Source organism: Poecilia mexicana, unplaced genomic scaffold, assembly GCF_051168715.1.
Source record: "Poecilia mexicana isolate PSO_F unplaced genomic scaffold, ASM5116871v1 scaffold_4, whole genome shotgun sequence".
NCBI classification, from domain to species: domain Eukaryota; kingdom Metazoa; phylum Chordata; class Actinopteri; order Cyprinodontiformes; family Poeciliidae; genus Poecilia; species Poecilia mexicana.
The window spans coordinates 17,366,155-17,393,048 of NW_028263373.1; the positions used below are offsets into that span (position 1 = coordinate 17,366,155).

At 37.8% G+C, this 26,894-nt stretch overlaps 1 protein-coding gene across 4 annotated transcripts; it reads left to right on the forward strand.

Annotated features, from left to right (window-relative positions):
* Window positions 1-26,894, forward strand: armc9 (armadillo repeat containing 9). 4 transcript variants are annotated; one of them, XM_088005030.1, is made up of 26 exons: window positions 2-246; window positions 579-745; window positions 942-1,067; window positions 1,608-1,778; window positions 2,178-2,333; window positions 2,432-2,524; window positions 3,752-3,776; window positions 4,421-4,578; window positions 5,664-5,762; window positions 6,771-6,806; window positions 8,180-8,214; window positions 8,294-8,405; window positions 8,835-8,927; window positions 11,534-11,624; window positions 12,113-12,236; window positions 13,012-13,151; window positions 13,814-13,890; window positions 14,225-14,299; window positions 14,612-14,702; window positions 14,932-14,984; window positions 15,334-15,432; window positions 16,268-16,377; window positions 16,816-16,982; window positions 17,724-17,829; window positions 21,995-22,173; window positions 25,328-26,894. In XM_088005030.1, exons 2-26 carry the CDS (start codon window positions 671-673, stop codon window positions 25,405-25,407), a joined length of 2,571 nt encoding a protein of 856 aa, XP_087861156.1. In that variant the 5' UTR covers window positions 2-246; window positions 579-670; the 3' UTR covers window positions 25,408-26,894. The 4 variants fall into 4 exon arrangements, with proteins under 4 accessions (XP_087861155.1, XP_087861156.1, XP_087861157.1 ...); XM_088005032.1 differs by having other exon boundaries at window positions 4-246; window positions 25,324-26,894; XM_088005029.1 differs by lacking the exon at window positions 25,328-26,894 and having other exon boundaries at window positions 1-246; window positions 21,995-22,585.

Here is a 26,894-nt window from a genome sequence, read left to right on the forward strand (position 1 = left end):
CATAAGCGTGTTCAAACGGTGTGTACGACATTTATCTCCACTTTCCGGCTTCATCTGGTTGCTAAGTAGTTTTAGCGTCCTTTCTGTATACAGTTGCTAGCTAATCGTTAGCTGACTGAAATTTAAGGGGAAAAAGGGGCGAACAAAGCCCTGTCGAAAATGTGTTTAACACGATTTAATTACGGATTGATGCATAGAATAAGGATTTCTTATCTGATTAATTCCAATAAGCGATGGGCGAATGAGGTAAGAATAACGATAATATCCTCAAGTAACGTTATTGATTAGCTAGCTTGTACATTAAGTTAAAGTTGACGTTTAAAGATGTTTAGCTTCATCAGAGGGATAACAGTGAGTTGAGATATTGCGAGAATTGTCTGGCGTAGTTGCAGCTTTGTTTAAAATCGAGAACAATTTAATGACAATAAGGATACAAAACCCAAGTACTTAACTTAAGAAATCGGTTTATGATTGATTGTACCATTTCTTATTTGGTGTATAGTAACGATTTAGTCTTTGTATGTGTGCTGTTTTGTTTTGACTTGCTATAATGGTAATGAATTGTTCTGTCTTTGCAGCCTGCAACAATGCTACTTTGATTTCCAGACACGATTTATGAACGCAGAAATCTTTCCTGTCTCTTTGGGGTTTGAACATTTCTGGTACTCGCATGAGTTCTAGGGAGCGAGCCAAGATGGGGGACATCTTGGCAACTGAAGCTGATCTTCTTGGGATGATCAAAGAGGTACCACATTTTTGCAGCACACATTTTATGCACTTTATTGGCATTAATGAAGTATTTTTGCATTTGAATAGGTGTGAAACGTAATTTAGAATTTCTCTGCTAACTATTGGCAAGTCATAAAATTTGCAGACACATTTTGTATTGTATGTCCCACATGTGAGTTTATTTGAACTTTATTTTTATTTTTCTTTGGTAGTACCTTAACTTTGAAGAATTTGAGGAGACCGTTCAAACTTTTGACAAGGAGTGCAAAACCAAAGGGAAGCTTGTGTCGAAGCCTCGTGGAAGCGCTCTCAGAGACTCAAAGACCCGTGTCATCCAGGTACATGATCCAGTAATGAAACAGTCGAGGAAGCTTTTGTTCCGTTATTGTAATTTATCATATGTGGTGGTACAGACTGTTATCAAATAGGAAGATTAGTAAGAAGCAGGGCACAGATTCAAGTGGTCTTTGTGGATTAGTGCTAGCAGAAACTGGTGTTTTATGTAAAAATACACATGCACATTTTGAACGTTTTAAATGCCCGTACTTTGTAGCACATTTGTTTTGATCTGATTATTCTATTTTTTAATAACTGTGCAGAATTACTTTTTTATGTTGGAAATTTGCCCTTATTGTACAGTCTCTCTTTCTTATTGTCCTGTTTTTAGATTTGTCTTGCCTTCGCTTGATAATGCATGCTTCTATTTTCATTTAACTTGTTGCTGGTACACTGGAGACAATATTTCCAAATTTTCCAATATATTTCTATTCTATTTTAATGGTGCGATATGCAATTACATATGCACAAAGCCAATTTTCCCCATCTAAGTTCTTACTTATTCAAATGTACTTGTATTTGTTTAAAACTGACTTTTTCAGGAAGATCTTCTGAGCTCCTTTGATGACGGCGACCATAAAGTGTTCTTTGATCTCTGGGCAGAAAACATTCCCTCAGCAGTAAAAGACTCAGATGATGAAGCACAGAACCTTGAGTTCTACCTTCGTATCCACTTCACTGTCTACCCACTGAGGACACACCCGAGTAGACAAGTATGTAGATTTATAGTTTATTTATTTTTTGAGAGAAGTAATGGTGTAATTATGCATAATGTGCAGTTGTTGAAAGTGTTCACTAGGTGGTGCCACATTCTCTTTTTAAGCCAAGCACATTGGTCATGCAGTGTTTTCCTAACTTGCAGCACATCTTTCACTCTATTAGCCATTATGACTCAAATTAGCTAAACTCTAATTAAATCGTATATTGATATTTAGAAAATTATGAGCTATAGTTAGAGCTGCTTACATTATTTTAATTCCTTTATTCAGCATACTGTCGAGAGTCATTTAGCCAAAAGGAACACTTTTTTTAATGATATAATCAGCTTCTGTGACATTCAGCTATTAGTTTCAAATAAATAACGAAACTGACCAACTGTCATCTCTCTGCAGGACCGAGCTGAATTTGAGGAGAGGATTTTCCTTTTCAAGCAGTACCTTGAAACTCGTGGATCAGCTCTGAGCCAGACTACTGAGTTTTTGCCTTATTACGCTTTGCCTTTTGTTCCCAATCCAACCATTCACCCTTCCTTTAAAGATCTCTTTCAGGTGCTCAAACTGCTCTAAAAGGCATTTCTTTTCATGTTTTTTTTTCTTTTGCACATTCTTTCTAATAATTATCTAATATGTCTTAAATTTTTAACTAGGATTCCTGGATGCCACAGTTGAAGGACAAGTTGGAGAAGTTCTTATCAGTGACTCTAAAATCGTCTAAGATTCCAAGGCTGTTGACTTTATATGTATCCTTTTTCTGTGCCTCATCTACTGGCTCTGAGAAAATTCCTCTGACTGCACGCAGACCTTTGGTTTGGTGTGGTTAGTTTAGTGTTGTTTTCATCAGTGATCTCAAAGCCCTGCATTCAGAGTAAAGGGTTTTAAAATTGTGGGCAGCTTATAGCTAATAGTCATAATAAAAAGACATCTTTGCTTACAAAATGTGTCAGAATGCAAATAGTTCTGCAAATTACTTCTGTCAATGTATTCATAAAAATGATTATTACAGAGTGTAGTTTGTTAGTTAAATATTCACACATTTCACAGCAAATATATAACTGTAGCCAAGATACTTATTTGTGGCTTGTAGATGGTATTGTATGTCCTCAGACTTAAACAAATATTTTTTTTTTATTTTCTACATTATTTGAGACTCGAGGCACTATGTAGGTTAATAAATCATGATAATTAATAATTAACGGGGACAAGGAAGAGAAGTAAAAATTGTGACATTTAGTAAACCTGGATAATGCTTAAGCTCTTCCGAAATAAATTGATAAATATATGTTACGTAGCTCTTTTATAGTAACATTTAAAAGTATAGCTAAGATTTTCCTAAAAATACTATAAATTTTAATTAGCAAAAAATCCACATTTATTTTGAAGAAATCTTGTTTTGGAGGACATTTGCCTAAGAAGAAATAGCAATTAACAATGAACGTTCCCAACTACAGACCTTGCACCATGGTTCATGTTTTATTCTTGAATTTGTAATTAGTTTACCATATTTTATTTAGGTCTCATATCATCAAAATAGTTCTGACAAAAAATGTGAAGCTTTTCCCAATACCAAACATGCTTTACAAGAGAAAAGAACTTTAAATGCAGGTAGTAGTTTTAAAATGTGTTATAGAAACGCTAGATTAGACCAGTTTGACGACAAAAGGGCGTTTGTTATCCGCGACTGATTCATAGGTAATGTAAGCTAATATTGACTCTATCTTTCGTCTCTTCCCAACGCAAGATATACAAACTATTACTGTACAAACATCTATGAATTTTCTTACTCAAACAGAATGTATTGAGCTTTTTTGACTTTGTTTTATCTACTGCTTATGCAAGACGTATATACGTTTAAACTGATTGTATGCATTTACTTCCAGATTAACCACTCAAATAAGAAAATGAAGAAATAAATGCTGCTTAGCTTCTTTACTAGAATCCATGTGTATTCTTTACTAAACATTATGCAGAAGGAGGGTGGAAGAACTACGAAAGGTAAATATTTGTGTCAAATATATTAAAATTTCAATATTATTTCATATGTCTTTCTGTTTGTGAAAATATGTCCACTGTTGACTGTATATAACTGGTTTGCAGATAATACAGTTTTGAATAGATTTTCAGATTGTCTAAATTTCCATGTTTAATGACGCTTAACACAAGGAAAGCGTTTCTTTCATGAAAATACCTACTTGCATTGAGGGAGATTATAGAAGGTCTAAAGCTGTGTTTCAAAATTTACAACAAAAAAATCCCATTTACGGTTTTGTTTTGTGTTTCAGTAATAATAACCACATAGGCATCTATTGGATTAGAGTTAGTATTTTATCCTCCCAGTCTAGGATTCAAAAGCAACAAAGGTGGATAAACCCTCTGAGGCTTGTACTAATATTTGTTGTATTTGTTTGCAACCATTTTAAATGGTTGTAATGAAAGATTTGAATAGGTCAATACTGACTTAAGTACAATATTTAATTGTGAAATATTTAGTGCAAACAGTTGTTTGATTTAAAAATGATCAATCGGGTGTTTTTTATATTCCAATTTATAATAATAGATTTCAGAGGCATTGGCACATTGTTTTATTTGCCCCTTGGGCACATAAACCTCAGTCTGACTGTGTTTGTGTGACCGCACAGAAGCCATGCAGCAGTTGCAACTTCAGCTGGCTGAGTCGGAGCGACGCATCTCCAGCTACGTACGGAAGTGTAACAAGGTCAAAGCTGACTACCATAATCTTATTGGGATCACTGCTGAGCTGGTCGACTCTTTGGAGGCCACTGTCAGTGGAAAAATGGTAGGCTGGGCTGATTGCATGTTTAAAAATGTACTCAACAAAAACATAAACGCCCCATGTCAAATATTGTTGCCATGTGGAGTTAACAACTGTAAATGAGCATTTGCTGACATTTTACTGCACAAAAGTAATATTTCTCTTGATTTGTGTATAATTTTTAATCCAACTTGCTGTCAGTGAGCACTACTCAGTGAGTTTTTTTTTTACTCAGTGCATGGGTGGGACATGTCCACTGGGTGATCAGACAAAACGAGCACAATCCTTGGACTGGGGACAATCAAAGACCTCCCCAAAATGTCAAATTTAGTCACAAGTCTTAATGCCTCAGCTGTCGCAAGTTATGCGGGAGCGTGTCATCGGCATGTTGGATGCAGGGATGTCCACCAGAGCATTAGCTGCACAGCTCAATGCCCATTATCGGACCACAGGCCGTTTAAGAGTTTGTTTCCAACAGACTGGCACTACTGCAAATCGACCTCATCCTCGTGAGCCGCGTGTGACCACTCCAGCACAAGCTCGCCACATCCGGCTCGTCCGTCTGTGGGATTGGATAAGACCAGCAACACACACAGCTGATGAGACTATTGGTCTGGTCTGCACAACGGACGCATCACACCTCAGACTGTCCGTAACTGCCTACGAGAAGCCAATTTGGTCAAAATCAAATTCCTCAACCTGACCCATATCATGTTCAAAGGACTGTCAATCCGCTGCAAATGGCCATACCACGATGTTATCACTGCCGATATGAAGATCAATAATGAATTATTGAAAATATATTTTGAATTTCTCTATATATTGCGTAACCCTTCATAAAACTCTTATATTTGACATGGGGTGTTTATATTTTTATTCAGTGTACATGCCGCATATACAAACAAAAGACTACACATGATGCTTTGTTTTTTTTTTTGTTTTTTGGGGGGGGGTTTGCAGTTGCAAAGTAAAGACCAGTACAGAAACAAATCATTTGTGTTTAATAGTATTTATTTTTAATCCAAATTTTTTAACAAAAACACACATTCCAGTGAGCAGATTTTAACGTAAAAAGGATCTTGTGTATTTTTTTTTTTTTTTTTTTGCAGATTTCCCCTGAGTATCTGCAGAGTGTGTGCGTTCGCCTATTCAGCAGCCAGATGAGGCAAAGTGCTGTTCAGAGCACGGACTTCACAAGGCCCGGCACTGTAAGAACCACACACAACCACAGCTATTTCTCACATCCGTTTCTCTCTATTCCACCTCTTTCATCAAAGATTGGAACAAGGCTTTACGAAGCGCGTCATAAAAGTCACATGGGCGAGGGCTGTCAGTAGTCACGTCAGACAGGGCTGGACGGACTGACTCATTGTTTGAAAAACACATAAGGATTATTAACTGATATGGTGGGTGTCTCTGTTTGCACACTCCACCGTCAGCGATAAATCAGGATGTATCCGGCAAGTAAGAACCAAGATCCTAGTTTTGCTTTGTTCATACAAAAAAATTTCTTGGAAAATTACATATTAAAAATACACAAGCGAGAGCAAAAAGGGAGGAACTGTGTTTGCCTTTCATTGTAACTCACAGCAAGACTTCAAATCAGGCTTAATCTAAAGTAGTGTTGGTGCCAATTTACAATCTGTAGTTACTCAGATTATAAAAACAAAAAACTAATGACAGTTCAGAGATCAGTGCATTACAGTCTAGTACAACAAGTGATGCAGGACTGATGTCACCTATGTGACCATTAAAACTGTTTTACTATGCAGTGGAAGAAAGATGACTGCTATCAGAGATGCTGATTTTTACGTTGGTTCAGACGCTTTTTGCTATTTTGTTTTCGCAATCGGAGTGCTCCAAAACGTTGAGTTGCAAAGGAGAAAGAGCGATTGGAGTTCAGCGGTTAGCTATCCTTGCCAATACACGGGGCATAACACTGCTCTACGTCCACATACTAGCATTAACATGATTCCAAATTTACACTGCATTGTTTTAAAAAGACCTGGTTACATGTGGACAAGGTCTTAACCTGCTGTCTCCACTTAAGCCTTTACAGAAGAGTTTCTATCCTCATAGTGGTGCTTGCAGTCAGTGGTTTTTGACGTGCTGTTGTATTCCTCCTGTGAAATCTTGTGTTTGTATGGTTTGATCTGAACGAGCCTTTTTTTTTACTGTGTGTGTTTTCTTTGTGTGTGATGCTTTTGTCCACAAAGGGATATTACTCTATGAGTCCCTATGATGATGGCTATGTAAGTTTCATGTTTACATCTTTTTCTTCCGTCATCCCTTCTGTCCCTACCGTCCATCTTGCTTGTTCCACTCTGTATCGTCTCCCCTCACATCATAAAATGTAACTGCTCTCTGTCAACATGAATTCATTTCTTTGCCTGACCCTATGCTCAGTTTTCCATATTTTTTTCTTCTTTCTATTAGATTGCCCTAGTTTAAAAAGATGTGTCTCTATCTGTCTGCTTAAGGATCCTTTTGTTAGACCGGTTATGAGGCCATAGTGTCTTTCAGACTCTACCTCAATATTGTGTCTTATTCTTTCACCTCTTGCTTGTGTCTCTTTTAAAAGCAGTTTCAGTTTTATCCCGTTACATTCTTTGGTAATTTTTTTTTTAACATGTTAAATAAAACCTTTAATGAGAGTAGCCAACACAAAGACCATTTTTCCCACAGTTAGGCTGTAAAACACTGCAGATGGCTTTAATTACTGGTAATAAATGGGATGTTTCAGTATTAATGACAGAGTCTGAGGTTTGACATTCATCATTTTCAACTGAATAGCCAGAATGGTAATTCATGTGTTTTTAAACGGTCGTTGAATTGGATCATTTGAAGTGATTGTACACAACGGTGAACTCTTCAGGCAATATGGGCAAGGATGATCATTTTTAGTTGTCTCTTTTTCTTTCACCTGGTTTTCAGTTTTTCTTTTTTGTTTTGTTACATCAATTTTAATCACGTACATTTGAAATATAAATAATTGTTATTCATCTGTGAATATTTTAGTTTGCGGAAACTTTTATTTACTTCCGGGAAGAGCATTTTCAGTATTTCCTGAGTATTCCTTTTATGTGTCGCTAAATCTCTTTTCTTTTGGAGGCTATCAAAAAAAAGCAGGAAAAAAAAGTTATTTCAGTGTTCTAATTTCCCTCAGGTTAAATATAAATTTCACGCTGTTTCCACAGACACATTCAGATTGTTTCCTTGTCTTGGGCCATATTATGTTGCTTTTTGTCAAAAGTTTATTCATTATACATTATATATTTGAGCTGAGATGTAACAGCAGTGAGGACACTACCCCACCTGTTTGGTGACGGTTCTTTGCCTGAATGTTGCATACTGCATGGACAATATTACCCACAAGCCCCTTCACTGTGTATATCAGCGTCCAGCATGTTCAGATAAGGCATGATGAATGCATGTATTATATTATACTAACAACTTAGCTGGTGGAAACTACATGAAATGAAGATTACAGGAATAATTTGAACACTTGCATGTTTTATGTTCTGCTTTGCGTAAACTAAACTAAAATTATGATTATTAGGCTGAAACAATAAATGTTCTAAAATGTTCTAAAATATACATCTTTTCCATGTACTTCCTGTTTTAGGCCTCGTCCATGCTACGTGCATCTATTGCACTACAGTAAGTGTTTAATTGTATATTTTTTGTGCAGTTTATTTGCTCAGATCCTAAAATGTAAAAGTGAATCATTGACACACAGGAGGCCTAAGGAGGTGCCAATGCTGCCTTCTCTGGACTATGACAAACTGAAGAACGACTTGGTTGTCGGCTCAGACAGACTGAAGTGTCTCCTGCTGCAGGCTCTGCGCTGGGTAGGAAGGGTTTTAGGAGATTCTTATATCGTTACGTTGCAGATTAATTTTCATTTCCTTTTTTCAGTTCTCAGAAGCTTGAGTCCATGTTTCTGTTTCACTGTATCTGTCAAATGATTGCATACTATTACATTTCTTACATTACATTTGTCAGCAGGAACGGAACTATTTCAGCCTTCAGCTTAGTCTAGCCTTTTTTAATTAATTGCTGATCATCCGCACACATTGAAACTGTCCCCTTGGTAGAAGTAGTAACAGCTCTTCTTCTTAAAGGGATGTTTACTATCATCTTATTACACATTGTAATTTTTGAGCATAACAAAGAGTACCATGAGAGCTTAAGTAGTAACTGAATTAAACGTAGCATGATATTTATCTTATTTACAAGATGGATGAGGACTTTTTAATCGTTGAATTCTGTTTGTGTAGAGAATAACTCGCTCACTCCCTGGTGAACAGAGGGACACGGTGCTTCAAGCCTACATCAGTAACGACCTGCTGCAACGCTACAGCACCAATAAGGTGGGCCAGCGGTTTCTGTGGAAATGCTTGAATTGGATAGAAATCCTAAAGCAAATGTTTACGATTATAACAAGTCTTATTTGCTTTAGTTAACTTCATGCTCTCTGAAGTTCTGAGCGTTTAATACCTGAATCGGGCTTTTATGGTGAACGTTTGACATGCTAACACTAATAAAGGAATATACCATCTGCCCTGTAATTTCACTCTGTACATAAGGAGGACCAAACCTCTTTAAAAAGCCTGTCCTGTGCAATTCTAAAGTCCAGTTCAGCGTCATGAATCACTTGATGCTCTGTGCTGATTTAAGTTTTGCTGCCTTTTTTTTTTTTTTTGGCCTCTGCTCCCGTCTCCTGCGTCGCATCTGAGATGATGCGTTTGATGGACGATCAAAAAGTTTTAATGCTTATATTATTTTCCACTATAACTGTACTAATGCTGGTAATTATTAAACTCAATTACTATTTTATTTTTAAATAGCATGCAACTCGGTGTATAAAGAATGTGACTTACAGACAACCTGATCTATTTTGGGAGCTTGTCACTAATTTCTTTTTAATTCTTCTTGATTTAAGATCATCGTGTTGCCCACCCCTGCATGAAAATGGAATTTGTTTATATTACATTTAAATTAGTAGTAAAAATGCAAACTGAAAACACAAATGCAATACTGCCAGAGGGTGATCAAGTAACAATGCATGCATGCAAACTTTTACCGTCCACTTGAACCTTGAGATGAATGCAAATGTTTTAAGACTCTTGCAGATTATTTAGATGATGTTGACTTTAGAGGAAAAGAAACTAAAAAATTATCAACGATACAACCCCTGGCAAAAAGTATGGAATCACCAGTGTTGGATGAGCACTCATTCAGACATTTCATGCTGTAAAACAAACTCGGATCAAAAACATGACACAATATTAAGGTCATTCCAAAGTGCAACTTGTTGGCTTTCAGGAACACTCAAAGAAATGAAGAGAAAACATTGTGGAAGTCAGTGAATGATACTTTTATTGACCAAACACAGAAATAAATATGGAATCACTCAATTCTGAGGAAAAAAGTATGGAATCATGAAAAACACATAAACAAAAGACCATTCAAAATACATCACTAGTATTTAGTTGCACCATCTTTGGCTTTTATAACAGCTTTTAGTCTCTGAGGCATGGACTTGATGAGGGACAAACAGTATTTGGTGCCTACTCTCTTTGATAGCAGTTGCCAGATCAGCTTTGCAGGTTGGAGCCTTCTTGTGGAACATTTTTTTCAATCTCCACCACAGGTTTTCTATTGGGTTGAGATCTGGACTATTTGCAGGCCATGACATCGACTGAATGTGTCTTTCTTCAAGGAATGCCTTCACTGTTTTTGCCCTATGGCACGATGCATTGTCATCTTGGAAAATCATTTCATCATCACCAAACATCTGTTCAATTGAAGGGATGAGAAAACTGTCCAAAATGTCAATGTAAACTTGTGCATTGATAGAAGAATTAACCACAGTCATCTCCCCAGTGCCTTTGCCTGACATGCAGCCCCATATCATCAAGGACTGTGGAAATTTGGTTGTTTTCTTCAGGCAGGTCTCTTCATAAATCTCACTGGAACGGCACCAAACAAAAGTTCCAGCATCATCACCTTGTCCAATGCAGATTCTTGACTCATCACTGAAGACAACTTTCATCCAGTCATCCACAGTCCATGATTGCCTCTCCTTAGCCCATCGGAATCTTGTTCTTTTATGGTTAGGTGTCAATGCTGGTTTTCGTTTAGCTTTCCTGTATTGAAATCCCACCTCCTTTAGGCGATTTCTTACGGTTCGGTCACATACATTGACTCCAGCTTCCTCCCATTTATGCTTCATTTGTTTAGTTGTACTTTTTTGGTTTTCAAGACAAATGACCTTTAGTTGTTTGTCTTGACGCTTTAATGTCTTTCTTGGTCTACCAGTACGCTTGGCTTTAACAACCATTCCATGCTGTTTGTGTTTGGACCATATCTTGGATACAGCTGACTGTGAACAGCCCACATCTTTAGCAACCATGCGTGAAGGGTTACCTTCTTCAAGAAGTTTCACAATCCTCTCTTTTGTTTCAAGGGACATTTCTCTTGTTGGAGTCATGGTTCTCGCCACTCCACTTCGTCCAGCAGCCCTCCAAGGTGTCATGACTGCAGGTGTTTTGAACTGCACACTAACGGGCACATCTAATCTGGGGCAGGTGTCCATTTAGGGAAAGGAAATAGACTGGGTGTGTCCTTTTTTCTACCTCCAATTTGAGTGATTCCATACTTTTTTCCTCAGAATTGAGTGATTCCATATTTATTTCCCTGTGTTTGGTCAATAAAAGTATCATTCACTGACTTCCACAATGTTTTCTCTTCATTTCTTTGAGTGTTCCTGAAAGCCAACAAGTTGCACTTTGGAATGACCTTAATATTGTATCATGTTTTTGATCCGAGTTTGTTTTACAGCATGAAATGTCTGAATGACTGCTCATCCAAGACTGGTGATTCCATACTTTTTGCCAGGGGTTGTAGTGGTTGCTCGGAAGTTTGTTTTAATCTACATGCAAAGAAATGACTCTGTGTTTTTCCTCTGTCTTAGAAAGCTGTGCTTCATTTGATGAAATCAGCAAACGAGGTTGTCCGTCAATACACTGCCCGCCTCATCAATGCATTTGCTTCCCTTGCAGAGGGTATGTTCCTAATAGCCTTTGGTTTTGCATCTTTATTTCTTGGTAATATGAGTCATAGCCTCGTTAAACTTTCTTGTGGAAATGTAGATTGATCGAAGACCTCAGGACTGAAACCACTAATGATGCTCTGTAGCAGAATGCAAATGATAAAGAAAAGCAGTTTACAAAGAGGCTGGAGTAAAGTTTTCTGTCTCTGTTACAGGGAAACTTTTAACGATTAGCATATGATCCAGCCAAATCAACCAAGTCATACCAAATCATACTAATGCCAAGTATGGCATTATAAACACTGTTTATTTGGAGTTTGTGTTGTTTTCGTAGGAGTAAAGACTTACTTGCTTAAGTTTAACAAGTATTTTGTTTTCTGAATTATTGCTGATAGTCGTAATTTAGTTAAACTGAATGTAATTTCATATTTTGTGGAGAAACTTGAAAATGTTCAAGATTACATTTACTTTTTTTACCGCCTGCTCTATTCATGATTACAGGCCGGATTTACCTCTCCCAAATTCCAATTCTTGTGAAGCTTCTGACAGAAACACTAAGGAGGGAGGAGAAGGACTCGATGACTCGGGAAAATGTTCTGGTTGCCCTTCAGAAGCTCAGTCTTAGGTAAAAATGAGCAGTTTTTTCTCATGGTTACAGCATAATGAAGGTTGTTTCACAATAAACATGTGACTACAACCCTCTATTATAGATTTAAATTTCCATCATACCGCTCAATCTAGATTCATGATCTGCATCACCTGAAATGATGCACAAGACAATGAGCATCACAATCCTCATGCAGGCTTTTTAAATGCTTTCTATGCTGCAGATATAAGCAAAATTGTGCACCTTGCTCAATATGTTATTCATCTCAGATTCTGCTGAGATGCATTCGGTCAATGCGTTTTTCAGATTAGCCTCAAACTGGAGGATCATTCAGTGTCTCCACTCATATAGTTACATTGCCTCAATTTTATTAAATAAAGGAGAGAAATTGAACAACTATAAAGCCAGTCGGTGACGGATGGATGACAACATGAATGCTTTCAGAGTATAAATTGATCTGCTAAGCTGGCTGACGTAAACACTCAGGTTTTATATCTCTACTGCATAAAGTTAAAATCATGAATGACTCATGAAGAGACGGAAACGTATTTCGGTTTAAAGCGGTCAGGACTGTGGTATCAGCTATGTTATTGTTACTCTGAGGTAAATTTGAATCAAATCATGAATGCAGATAAGACTCAGAACACTCTTACCCTAAATAATGAAGATGGTATTTAAAGCAGAATCCAGGAACTCTTTTTTTTTTCTTTTTTTTTTTTTTTTACATGAATGTCCTGTTTATTAGAATTTAGGCTTTGCTGATGAGAATGTATAATTGTGGTGCCCTTGTTAGGAGAAGCCAGCAGACAGCCATGATCGAAGATGATCTTATTGGCTGGCTTGTGGATGAGCTGCAGGACTCGGACTGCCTCAGTGACTACACCCTGGAGTATTCTGCAGCTCTGCTTATGAACTTGTGTCTGCGAACCAAAGGTAAGAGAATGAAAAACATAATGTGGATGAAGATAGTTATTGCATTTCAGATGTTACAAAACTAAACGTAGGTTCATTAAGAGAACGCTAGAGCGTCTAAACGTTACGTTGCTTCATCACTTCTGCATTATGTCGTTTTAGCCAGCTGTTTGTAGTTGTACTGTAGGAATCAACCATTGGTTTTAGTCTCGCTGGTACAGTTTAGATGTTAATCTTAAATTAACCTCTGGAGTTTTACACAGTAAATTAAATACACAAACAGTAAAAGTGACCTGATGTTAAAGGCGTGTGACCTGTATACGGAGGCCTTTGTCCTGACGTGGCCGTCACAGGTTCGAATCATGTTCCACTGACTTTTGCCGCATGTTTTCCTCCCTCTCCCACGACCTGCCTTCCTGTTTGACCACTGTCAAATGGAGGTCGCTTTAGCCGGAAAAAATAAAAATAATAATACACAGAGTTGATCACCTTTAAAGATTCGGAGGAATATACTTACCAAAAGGTTGAGTATCCCTGCATCCGACATTTAGAAATACCAAAGTAATTCATCTTGATGGAACTGGATGGAATGGAGTCATTGTTTGACACAGACAAAAAAACTGCTGTGATGTAGCGTTCAACAGATTCTGAGCGTCTTGTTTTGAATAACTGTCCACTTGTAGGAAAAAGGAAGTGCGCGGAGAACGCCAAGCATGTGCTCAAAGTTCTGACTGACCTCCTCGGACATGAGAACCATGAGGTAATTTACACATCTGTCACCACATGAACACAGACCGAGCAATAAAAAACTCACGGACCACTTTTATATATAACACATACAAGTTATTTTCTGCTGCAATATAGCTTCCATATAAATGAACGAAGTAATCCGTGCCACTGTAGATTTGCTATCAGGCCTAAATAAAGTCTAATGAAGTTATGATGTTAATGTTTCCTGTTTCCCTCTCATTGCATATTTTACTCCACACAAAAAGCTTAAGCCATATTTAAATTAGATCCCAAATCAAATTTTCTGGATATCTCTAAGACAGAGTTTGTGTTTGTGTTTGTTGGTGTCGGTGCGCCTTCCTCAGATTCGGCCATACGTGAATGGAGCTCTGTACAGTATCCTGTGTATTCCCTCCGTGCGACAGGAAGCCAAAGAGATGGTGAGATAGCAGAAATACCATCGTCTGTTTGGAGAAAAGACTTTGCACGGCCATTTTCCTTCCTAATGTCAGCACATAGACCTTGTGTTTTTGAAAGTATGGAGATGAAAATAGATTTACAATGTAAATGATGGTGCCTAATAACAATCCCTGATTCATTTTTGAAAAAGTACACTTATTATACAGCTAAGAAATGCTGCAAATGTAACAACATCACCACTTAGTTCATACTCACTCTCTTTGAGTGCTTGCATAACTTTTAGCGTTACCCGTGTGTTCACCTTTGAATCTGTCTCTATGCTTTATGTTTAGAGTGTAGAGGAGATTCTTCGTTGTTACAACAGAGAGGAAAACCCGGACCTCAACAGACAGATTGAGTTCATCATTAAGCAGCTCAACTCAGGTTAGTTAACTCAAATACATTTTTACTTTAGATCCGATGGGCAGTACTACACAAAGTCAACCATTTATGATCAGTGTGGATGGGGCTTTTCCTTCTGCGAAAACCATCTCTCAATATTGAGACATAGTTTGCAAAATTTTATTGTTTTTTTTTTTCTTGTTTGTTTGTTACTCTTCAGTATTTTAGCAGTCGAGGATTTCTTTAAGTCCTTGTGCTATTTTTAACCCAGGTGATGAAGAGGGACCAGAGTCAGATGATGAGGAAGAAGAGGATGACAATGATGTAAGGCATTTAGATGTATTAATATTTTTACACTTATGTAGCAAAATGAAATTCTTATTGAGAGTGAAAAAGTTTGTTTTCCCACCAAGACCTGGTTAAGAAGGCAGAATACAAAAAAAAAATCACTACATTATATGCCTGTCTTCTGATTTTATAAATATCTGAAACCTTATGAAAGACAGAGCAAACACAAATACAAGCCTTATCTCATAAATACATCTTTATACATCAGTAACATGTGGTTCTATGTTAAGGCGGCGGGTGATGTGTGACAGAATGAATGTTTTGGTAAAGTTGTTCTTCAAGATGGCAGTAAACAGATCTTGTTGCTGTGGATACATTTTTACAGGAGGATTTAATGGAAATAGAACTTGATAAAGAGGAAATTCTTCAACCCCAGCAAAGGGAGCTGTCTGGGGAGACCCTGCTCACCACTGAGTATCTTGGGGTAGGAAAATAATGCTCCATAATTTTAAGTTAATTATGCTATTTTCTTTCTCTTTTTTAACTAGTCTGCCTTTACCTAATGAACAGCGTTTACTTTTGGACTGTTGTACTGCTGGTGCTCAAGGTGCATCGCCTGCTACTGGGACTTTTGACAGTTTGAGCTTTTCTTTATAATTATAACCTTTATTTAAATTATGCTGTGTTTTGACATTTTCTTATCAATGTTTTGTTGTTGTTGTTGTTTTAGCCGATATATTCCCTTTGCAACATCCGTTTTTAAATGTGTGTTCTTTAACTTAAAGTTAAAATATTTTTTGGATGCAGTGAGACACAGATTTTTACATCAGTATCTCAAAGTACATGTGCAATGATACTAAAGTTGGGTTTCCACTTCAAAAAGTGGCAAACTGTGGCAGCTATAACTTTTTGGGGGGCAGATTGCATCAACTTCAGTTATTAAACACCTCTGTAAGTCATGTTTCTTGGAAATGTGGAATGAATCTTGTTTCAGACTGTAGCAGTTGCAAATACATCAGAAGACTGGAGAACATCAACTTCTAACCCTGATCTGAACTCCAGTTGATCAAGTATACAAATTTAAGTAAATGTCTTCATGTGGTAACTTTACATAGTAACGCTCCTGCAAGCATTACCGTGAGCCAGGCATCACCGTGTGTCAGCAGCAGACATTATTACATGAATGTGTACAAAGAGTCACAGTGGCACTTAGGGTTCTGAATAACTAAAGGTTCAGTGCAGAACAATGTCTTCGTCCTCTAATTAATAAAGATATAAAACTGTGGCAAAATGTTTAGCATGTGGCTCTTATGTCGTAGATCATGACAAACATGATGAAAGTAAAGAGGAAGTCAACCCCTTTGGCGTGCCCAAACATTGATGAGCCCTTACAACGGCCAGTCACCCCGAGTTCTCATCGAAATGCAGGGTAAGTTCAGTTCATTTATCATAAAACATATTTTTATGGTGTCAGGTCTTTTTTGATTCAAAGTCTTTATTAAAGTTACCTGACTTCTGGGGTCTTTCTCTTCTGAGGGTCGATTAGTTCACACCAACACAGTCATTTTGTCATGAAATCATTGAGCCATTTTTGCAGTTTGTCTTGCATCTTTTGTTGTGCTGAACTGGTAATAAAGCTTCTATTGGCTAAGAAACTGATATAGTGGCTCAAATGAAATATGTTTTCTAAAGCCTGAATTGCATTGTCATACATTGAATACATTTAGAGGTCATTTTGCAATTTAAAAATAAAAGAAATAACCAAAGTTGAGGTTAAAATAAGTTTTACACTTTGTCAGTATGCATGTTGACATATGTTTACACTATCTAGAATATGTAATGTTATATACGATTGTATTATTTTTAGTGAAAATCGTCCCAGCAGTCAGTGTGGTGAGGGCAGAAACAGGGAATACCCCCTAAACAGACAGAGAAGTGAGGAAGGGAGTCTGATCCCCTCCCCATACAACTCTCGACCTCCGACACGTTCTGGCAGCCGACCCAGCACTGCCGACTCCCTTCATCACAGCATAGGTTTGTAATATTTTTTTTTTCTTTTTCCATATTTGATTCACTAATTATTCCATAGCTATAAAAGTATTCCAACTCCAGGGAATAGTAAAATAATCCATCCTTGCCTGTACATTTTGTGGCATGTGTTCATCACATGTTTTTAGTCACTGAATCTTTCTGTATTTTGAGGAAAGATCTAATTTCCCTTCTATCGTATCAGATTTATTTGAAGTGATGCCCGATGTCTTTGGGGAAAACGAGGCACTTCCAGACAAGGAAGTTGCAGCAAATTCCTCGAAACTCTTTCTTCAGGGATACGTTTATCGACATCCCAAGCACCAAAGGCTTTATGAACTTCTTTTTCTTTCAGGAAGATAGAATAACTGCCAAGCATCAGATTTTTCTCTGTTTGGGAAAATTCAGTCCTAGACTGTCTTTTCTTTTTGTTTGTTTGTTTGTTTTTACCAGTGGTCTCAAACTCCAGTCCTCGAAGGCTGATCGCCTGCAAGTTTTAGATGTCTCTCTGCTACAGCACACCTGGCTCCAATCTGACTCATTAGCAGAGCTCTTTACGCTAGTGAGCCAGTTTTAAAGTGTCACTTGGCAAGGGACACATCTGAAAGTTGCAGCCTTCGAGGAATGCAGTTTGAGACCACTGGTTTATACCAAAACTTTGTCTCAAAATAAAAAAGACAGATGTTTGTTCAAATTCCAATAATGGCTTTATTGATCTCTTACTTTGTCTTGTGTCACAACATTCAGACTCAGAATGCGGACGGTTCTACCAGGACTCAGAGTTAGACCGGACATATGAAGATCAAACCAGAAAAGGACAGTCCCAGGAGGGACACAATGGGCACTCCGTCAGGTAAATGATACCCAAAATTTACTCGCCTGCAGACAGGCGAGTAAACCCCCCCCTGAAGGAAGGTACGTGAAGGTGAAGGAGCACGCGTTACATTTCTCAGGTGGATGATGCGTACACAATATACGCTCGCTCTACCCCCCCCCCCCCCCCCCCGTACGTGAAAGGTATCTTGCACGTAGCCAGTTTTAAAGGTAAAACTCGCTATATTTACCCCATTATGGGCGCGAGGTGAAGAAGCGTAGGGGCGCTCGAGTGGATGCAAAGACATCAACGGCTCGCCGCCCCCTCCAGACGGGGTTTTTACGCCCCCTCTGGTGTAGCGCCCCTATGCGTAGCATGCGCTGCATACCCACTTTTTGCGCCACTGCCTGCAGACTTAGGCCTCTTCCTGTGGTCCATTATGACTAATACTGCATCACTTCTGTTTTGTATCATTGCTAGCCTACAGTAAGTCTGTCAGTGAGCTCACTGGAAGTTACAAACAACTACAGCACTCTGCACATTCATTGACATTCCTGATAAAAATGTGTAAAAAACAAAAAAGTCTGTATGAGAATAATGCGGATGATTTTTGGGGAAGCCGAGGACTGGTGTTGCTCAGACGAATGCAGTACTAGTAACCAAAATACCAACCACTGTGTGCACACTAAGCCAGGCTTCCACAGTTTTTTTTAGCCAATTCAAAAAAATTTAATATAAAGAGCATTAAAATGTTGAGATGATAAATATATCACACACATGTACCACTGCTACTGAATTTACTCAGTTCATTACCCAAACAAAATATTACTTATTCTGAGGCTAATCTATCCAACAACGAAGACGAAGATTCACTCACTTTGCCAAACACGGAGTGGCTCCAACTGCCTCCTACCAAACCGACTTTCTGATTAATTCAACTAATAATTATTTGATCTCTTTGGATTTTAGCTTTCATTCCTAGAGGGTGAGGTGATTTTTTTATTAAAAAACAGACAAAAAATGAGACTGTGATGTCCTAACAAAAGTATCATCATATCTTGTCCTGATGCAGTAGCACCCTGTGAATTGTGAGCCCTTCATCTGAATAAACACACTGCTCAAAATGAGTTCATGTTGGTAGAGACACGCATATTACGGTCATGACGAGATGCGACGCTTCACAAACAGTGATTCCCTTCCGCACATTTACACTCACATAACGGCAAACAATAGAATAAAACCTCTAACATCAGAATCTTTCACACTAGATATATTTTCATTGCTTTTCACAGTGAGATTACGTTTCTGAAATAAAAGATAACTGTGCCTTTAAGGCTTCTTCCAGATCTTTACCAGACGTGCAAATAAAACTGAAGGTTTCTGAGTCGATGGGTTTCTGAGTCGATGGGTTTCATCCCTGCGCTAGGTTTGATGTAAAGCAAACCTAGCAGAGCAGACGTCTACAGGGCTCCCTGTATGCCGTGACATGTGTTTCTAAAGGTGTGCGTCTGCAGACAGGCTTGGCAACAGTGCCAGACACCGATGGGTGAGTCAGCACTGCCAAGCCGGTGTGTGAGACTGCGACATGCGTTTAAACAAGCTGCAGCCACAAAGGGACCCATTCAGTCCAGCCTCCCATGCTTCTTCCCTCCTCTAAATCCCAGAGGAACTTGACTCCCAAATACCGCCAAGAGTAATGAGTCCCAGGAAGCCCCTGCTCCCCCACCCCCCAGGAACGTAAAACACCTCCACAATACAGCCTGGCTAAGGTTAAACAGAACAGCCTAATTTCATTAGTCTGGATGACAAGTCTTTTATGCTGAGATGAAACAGGCATTCATGTTGGGGAGAATGGAGCCTTAGCAACACAGCAATTTGGCAAGTGCCAGATAAGCAGGTACCTTTTTTTTTTTTATGTTGTTTTCGCACCAGTAAACACATTTGGTTCTTTCATGTTAAAATAGTCCTTTAGATGCATTGACAGGCATTAGGTGACACTTTGGGAAAACACTGTTTCCATTTCTTCCTCCAGCAGTCGACTTTATTGGCCACATTGAAGGTCAGAAGGCTAGAAAATCAATGCTACATCTGCCCCTATTCCACGTCGCTGCTGTGCAGATGGCAAGTATCGCACCTCCACCTATGTTCAGAGATACGATCATGTCACACAATAGGCAGCACTGGCAGATCATATCAGGGTGGTTGGCGACAGTGTGATTATCGAGAGCAGAAACGAGCATGAAATCCATCTATTCGACATGGTATAGGATTTCTGCACAGGATGTTAGCCATTTGTCTGCAGCCCGATAAAGTGGGAGAACGCTGTGTAACTGGATGCAGAGGAGTTGTTTATTCATTCTGATAACATTTCATTTCATTCCCACTCAATGTTCATTCAAAGGGTATCAGGAAGGATTCCTTATACCTGTTCGATTTCTCACAGGATTTTCACCTGCCTAAAGATGATTTGTGGCGTATCTTTGAGGTAAAACCAGATTTGACACTAGAAGTGGATGAGTGGTGCTTCAGCATCAGGAGATGTGACAGGTTCTTTTTTTTTTTTTTTTTGCTCATGTATGTTGCTACACAACTTGGCAGCAAAATAAATATCCATGCAAACTAAAAAAAACACCCATTACAGTGCATTGAATTTTTTTTTTATCCTATTGCAGAGTATTTTCTTTATATAGTAAGAATAAGTGTTTTCAACGTCCATCTCAAAACACAATTATAAATGGAGTTTATGACTTATCTACAATAAAGATATACTGTATGTTTGTTTTTATTTATACCTTTGTTTGTTTTATTGTGACATAAATACCTGGGAAAAAAAACTTATAAACTGAGTCTACTGAAATCCAGTTCAAGCAATAATCTGTGATGTTACTTGGATGAAAGCAGCAGATGCAGCTAGGATTTACCAGAACTAAATCCTGTTTTTCATTGAAAAAATATTCTACAGCATCCTGTATTCTGAGTATCATTACACTAAATATAGATTCCCAAGTCTCACCAGGCATCAGTGGAGTATCACCAGAAACTGAGGCTATTGACTGAAAGTGATACTTTTAAATATTAAGGTCAAGAACTTGCCCAAAGTTGATATGTGATACGGTCCTGATTTCTTTTCTTTGTGTCCCCCCATGTGAGCTTAAATTTGACTCTGGCTTTATCTTGTGATGCATGAAATCCTCATCAAGGATGAAAGTTTGTCTCTGAACCAAACGAAAGTAGTCATTCTGGATATTTTTTTGAGGTTTTATGCCCGAAAACAAAGTATTTCAAGTTTTGTTCTTGAGTTATTTAGTAAATAATTTTTATGCTAAAGCTAAAGCTTTTTGTGCTTTAGCTTTAGCTTTGCACAAAAAGCTAAAGGTTTTTATTTTTTTATTTACCAGCACAACCCTGTGTTTTAGCACAGGGTTGGTCTTGATCACTGGTCTTTAAAAGCCTGACCTACCTCATCTTATCAGCAATGTTCTATTTGTGCTAAACCCATTGCTACTTGATTCTGTAGATCTATTAGTAATAATGGGTTTGCTTGGCCAGTGAAACAGTAAAATTCACAGATTTATGATTTACCAAAAAGAAAAAAAATACTTTTTTTCATATCATATCTGGTTTAAACAGCTTTTTCTCATTTACTCACGTTGTTTTTGCCTAATCTTTTTTTCTTTCTTTCTTAGATTGTCTGAAATGTTTAAGTGTGTCAAAAAAGCAAAACATGTGAAAAGAGGATAGAGTTTTTAAGAGTTTTGTGAGAACCATAATCACACATCTGCTCAGTCAGATCATTTACAGGACAGTTGTGTTGATGAAGGATCTGTCTGTCTTGCATTATATCTCACTTTCTGTATACAAAATGAAGGAAGAATGCATTGGTGACCAAAGCAAGTCAAACTGCATTGCACTTGTCATGTGACCTACATGTCAGCATTATCCGGCTAATAACTTAGTCCCTCTTTTAAATTAATTTGAAAATAATAGGTTCAAAAACTTTACTGGTAAGTTATTATGTGCTCGCCCTGAGTACATTTAAAATGGCCAAAGTGGTTCATGTCCAAAGTCGTTTGTTTGTCAGAAATCTTTTACTTGTGGATCTGGTTCCATAACCACTGACCGTCTTGGTTGGGGTTTTTTCGTTTCTGGACAATTTTTTAATGACCACAAAACTCTGAAAGTCTTTTTGTTCTCTGACCATCAGTGACAGCTACATCCTTGGGTTTGTGAGCTCCTCCAAGATCCCCCGGACACCTGATCCCCCCGTTAGCCAGAACAGTGATCACCGGAGTCGTGAACTTGCTCTGGCACCCCGGTTCTCCCAGTCGGAGCCACAGCAGGGCAGTCGGCCTGCCAGCTCCACGGGAGGAGGAGGGAGCGGAGGTAAGCAAAAGATATGGGGGACAATCAACACCAGACAGCCAGTGTTAATCAGCCATGTGTTTTCATGCCTACCCCCAGTTAATGACTCGTTCTAATCTGCCAGCAAGTTTGGGAGAAATCAAGCCATGATTGAAGGTTCAGTGCCTTAAAAAAAAAAAAAAATCAAGCCAATAATAGCTTATATTTTACGCCAATTTAACAGACATAGGCAAGTTTCCTATTCTCAAATATGAGTTTCTTGCCCATTTTGTAGCAAGTATTTCGAACTTTGCTTTTGGAAAATATGTTGGCGTTCTCAAACTCTTTGCATACAACTCTAGAAATGATTGTTGTGGCAAACTAAGCTCAGCCAATATTAACAAGCAATTCATTTCTTTGACAAATCTAGTCCTTATAAAAAACAAAACAAAAACACAGTGGTCAAGATTGTTCAAACATACAGATTAGAGTTCTCTGCTTAATACACAGTAGTTTTGAAAATGTTTTGACATTACAAAGTTTTACTTAAAACTCTTTCCCAAAAGATTTTTGCATACAAACATGATGCATAGGGGACCTGCAAAATGCCCGTTCAGCTCTGACATTCGGTGAGAATTAAACAGTAAATAGCCATCTCTCCCTGGTTAACTGCGCTGTAAAAGCGTGGCTTCAGGTGTGGTCTTTAGTTCTTTTACACCGCAGTGTTTGAACTTCCTGGCACAGTCTCATTCTGACAGTCTTCCCTCTCTTAGTCCCCTCCTTCCTGCCTCACACCGCACACTTTCGTGTCTTTCACTGCTCTTCACAAACGACTTTTACTGTAACCACCTGCTCCGGCTCTCATCTGAGTACTATTACTATTCATCCAACACAACAAAAGTAGTAATTACTGTAAAGTTGCCGAGTCATGCCCCAGTTTCCCTGTTTTCTCGGTTTTCTTTGTCATGTGTGTCTTCAGTTACACAGTTTTTACTCTGTAACAAAATCCTGGATTTCATTGTTTGACAGCTTATGCGCAGTCTTTTGTTATACATGTTTCAGTGTTTGACTGTGTCAAGTCTAAACAGTCAGGTTACAGAAAATAGCCGTTTAGCAGGACAAGTTCTCTCAGACTTAAGCAAATCATAACTCGTGTAAAGTTTTATTATGAATTATAATAACTTTAGCATTATTATTATTATTATTATTATTATTATTATTATTATTATTATTATTATTATTATTAATATATTAATAAAAATGCTAAAAGACTAGACTTCTAAGAATAGTCATTTTATGTACGACATGGTCCTAATGATCATCTATCTGGGATTTCTTTCTTTAGTTTAATTTAGACCAAAATATTATGTCTGTTATTAATTTTAATCTATTTATCAGTTGTTGTTTTTTTAATTGATGGTTTATGTAGGGCTGTCATAAAAATAAATATTTTTTTTTTGTTGTTCCAGACAATTTTTTTTTCTCAAGTTTTATCAGAACAATACAGTGACTGTCTATCATTGTTATTTTTTTTTCTTAAATAAGCAAATAGGGAAGTCAAACTGGGTTAAGTTTATATTAAACGAGCAAAGTCAATACTCTGCCCAGCCCAATCAGCTTTATTAGCTTTTCATGTCGTATCTCACATAAAGAACTTGAGTCACAGCAGAGAGGATCTGGTGCTCTTAAGCCGTGGCGATAGCATCTTTCCCTGCTTCCATGCATCTTAACTGCATTTCATAAACGATTACCTCGGGCTCTTCCGCCGGCTGACTCTTACCATGAAGCTTGTAATGGCACCTAATGGTCACTCAAAGCCACCGCATCCTCCTGTGAGTGTGTTGCACTTTTGAGGTCTGGCAAGTGTCTGACATCTTATTGCCTCAAGAGGAAATCGCTTACTGTAATCATTGCAGACACACAGGGAAAAAAAAAAAAAAAAAAAAACTAAAGTTTTGTCCAGTTTTGCTGCGAAACCTCTGGAGCTCTCATGTTCAGCAAACCTGTTTATATTAATTAACTTAAATGTCGCCTCTTTGTTTTGTTCAACTCGGGCCTCACTGCAGGGATGGAACACCAAACCACACACGGTGGTTCTGCTAACCCACCTTTTGTTTGCACATTAGCTATGACTGACTGATTCGCTCGCTTGCCAAAGGAGAAATAGAGGAAGTGTTTGAGTTACCGAGCAGGCCCGACACTCAAGCAGTGCAAACAAGGAAGGCGAGCCTCTGTCCTCTCTTCATACCGAGATCATTATCCAAGTTAAGACAGGTTGGCAACGCTGGCTGAAAATGGTGACAGGTTCCCCTCCCGTTGCCATGCAAACAGATAAGGCAGTGGAAGTACATGAGTATTTGTAAGAACTGTTCATTCCTGTTTTCAGAGAAAACTACCATAAAGACATCAGATCTTGTTTCCGCTCTTGCTCAGACGCGTTCTCTTTATTCCCATAATGAGGCATATAAAATTCATATTAGCACGACATTAAAGAAGTGCCCTTTGGTGTGTGTTTATATTGGATTTTATGTTTATCAACTTGGTGAATGATTAAATAAATTCCCTGTACTTGTATGGTGTTTGATCTTGTCCAGAGTAAACCAAAGCACTTCACACTATCCACACACACATTCACACTCTGATCAGGTCTGGTCTGTCACACCAGCCAAGGCCTATGTCAAGCTGAATATTGCTCTTAAAGTTCAGGTCTTCTGCCAGTGTCTCTCTGCCTCTTTAGTAAAAACTTTTAAATGATGTTGTTGCATTTTCATAATCTGAAAATGAAAAAAAAAAAAAAAACATGTGCTGCTGCAGTTCTTCAGTGGTGAATTTTTAGACATTTTTATTTTTTAACTCTGTTAAATGCTCCTTACTGTAAGTATTGGCAAGATCAACTTTGACCCCTTCCTTGTTTACCAGTTCCAACTGTTTTAAGTGTTTTAGTTATTGCATTTTCACATTTTAGCTGTGTTCTTCAATGACTTGAGTAACTTAATTAATAATCTAGAATTTCCCGATGAAGAAATACCATTTACATTTATACTTCAGTATAGTTTTTTTTTTTTTTCCTCCAATGTAAACCTTTGAAAATGTCATATTTAAACATACATGTGAGACTCTCCAAAAAACCGGATTGGATAGATATTGCACCAACCATCCATGCATCCTCTCCTCCTCTTGCTCCTTCTCCAGCCAGGCACTCAAAGAGGAGGTGAGGAGGGAGCTGTCACCATGGGGGGAAGCGCTATCTGTCCAGGAACGTCAGGCTTCCTGTAACATCATCCCCCCCAGGTTGCGATCGGGGTCAGGCCAACAGAGACGGGTAGGGATCGACGGCAGCAATGAGAGGAGGCAGAGGAGTGTGTGAAACAATGTGTAGGATTGTGGCTCTAAATCCCCCCCACACACACACACACACTCCCCCCTTTCAGCACACACGGCTCTGGCAACGTGATATGATGGCAGACAATAATCACAACAACCAGCGAAGCAACTCAGTGAATCAAGAAGTTTCTGAATTTCTTTATGTGTGTTTGTTATTTTGCCGTGGAATAAGTCAAGCAGTGCACATGTTTTGCATTTCAGGTCAGACCAGTAGCATTAATATTCGGAACCACTGAAAATAAGTGATGGACCACGTCCATTTTACAGTCTGGGTTATCATTTCCACTTGTTTTTTTTGGAGATGAAGAGTCATTTCATTCAAACTTAAATAAGTAAAAAACAATAAATACTGTTATTAATAAATACTGAATAAATACTCCATATTGCTTTCTTTTTAGGGGGAGGGGTATGGTTACTTTGTCAATCAGTGTTTATTAATTTCATGATTTATTTACAGTTGTATTTCATTGTTTATTTCGTAATTGTGATTCATTTTGCGACACCTGTAGTTTGTACAGCTACCTTACGTATTTTGTGGATTTTTCTTTGTTTGTTTCGAGTGCAGTGAGCTGAGAGGCTGCAAATAAGCCCGTGAAATGCATAAAGCAGCTTATTTTGACATGGTACGTCATGGTAGGTGTTGACATGCCATGTCAACACTTTTTTTTGACATCGTATGTCAAAATACGTGTATCAAAATAAAACCCCTTTTAGAAGTCTGTAAAACTGTGATTGACAAAATAACCTCCTCATTTATTTATTTATTTATTTAAATGTATTTTAAATGTTTTGTTTCATCGGGATGTTTATTTGTTTGACGGAGTATTTTTTTTTATTATTTCTCAATAACAGTATTCATTTATTTAATATTGAATGAAGGAGTCCTTCTTTCTGAGCTTAATGCATGAATCAGACTTGGTCTGTGTCAGGATTTAGAGTAAGACAAAATGCAGTATGTCAGCAATACATACAATAGCATAAATATATATATATATATATATATATATATATATATATATATATATATATATATATATATATATATATATATATATATATATATATATATAAAATGCTTAAAATTATAAGGAAAAAACCTCACCTTGTACAAAAGCAGTGACTTCCTCTCATCTGACTCTCTGAGAGATGCACTTATTGTAGTTTGACTTTTCTCTGCTTGCCTGAGTGTTTTAATTGTGTTTAGAACTTTCAATATGATGTTTTTTGGAAAAATTACTTGAATATTTGTGATTTTCTTAAATTCAGCATACTTTACATTGTTCTCCTGCACTATTTCATGTATGGTAATGTGTATATTTCTGTTCAGTGCTATGTTTCTGATGTAATGTGGTTTTAAATAAATGTGGTACCTGACCTGC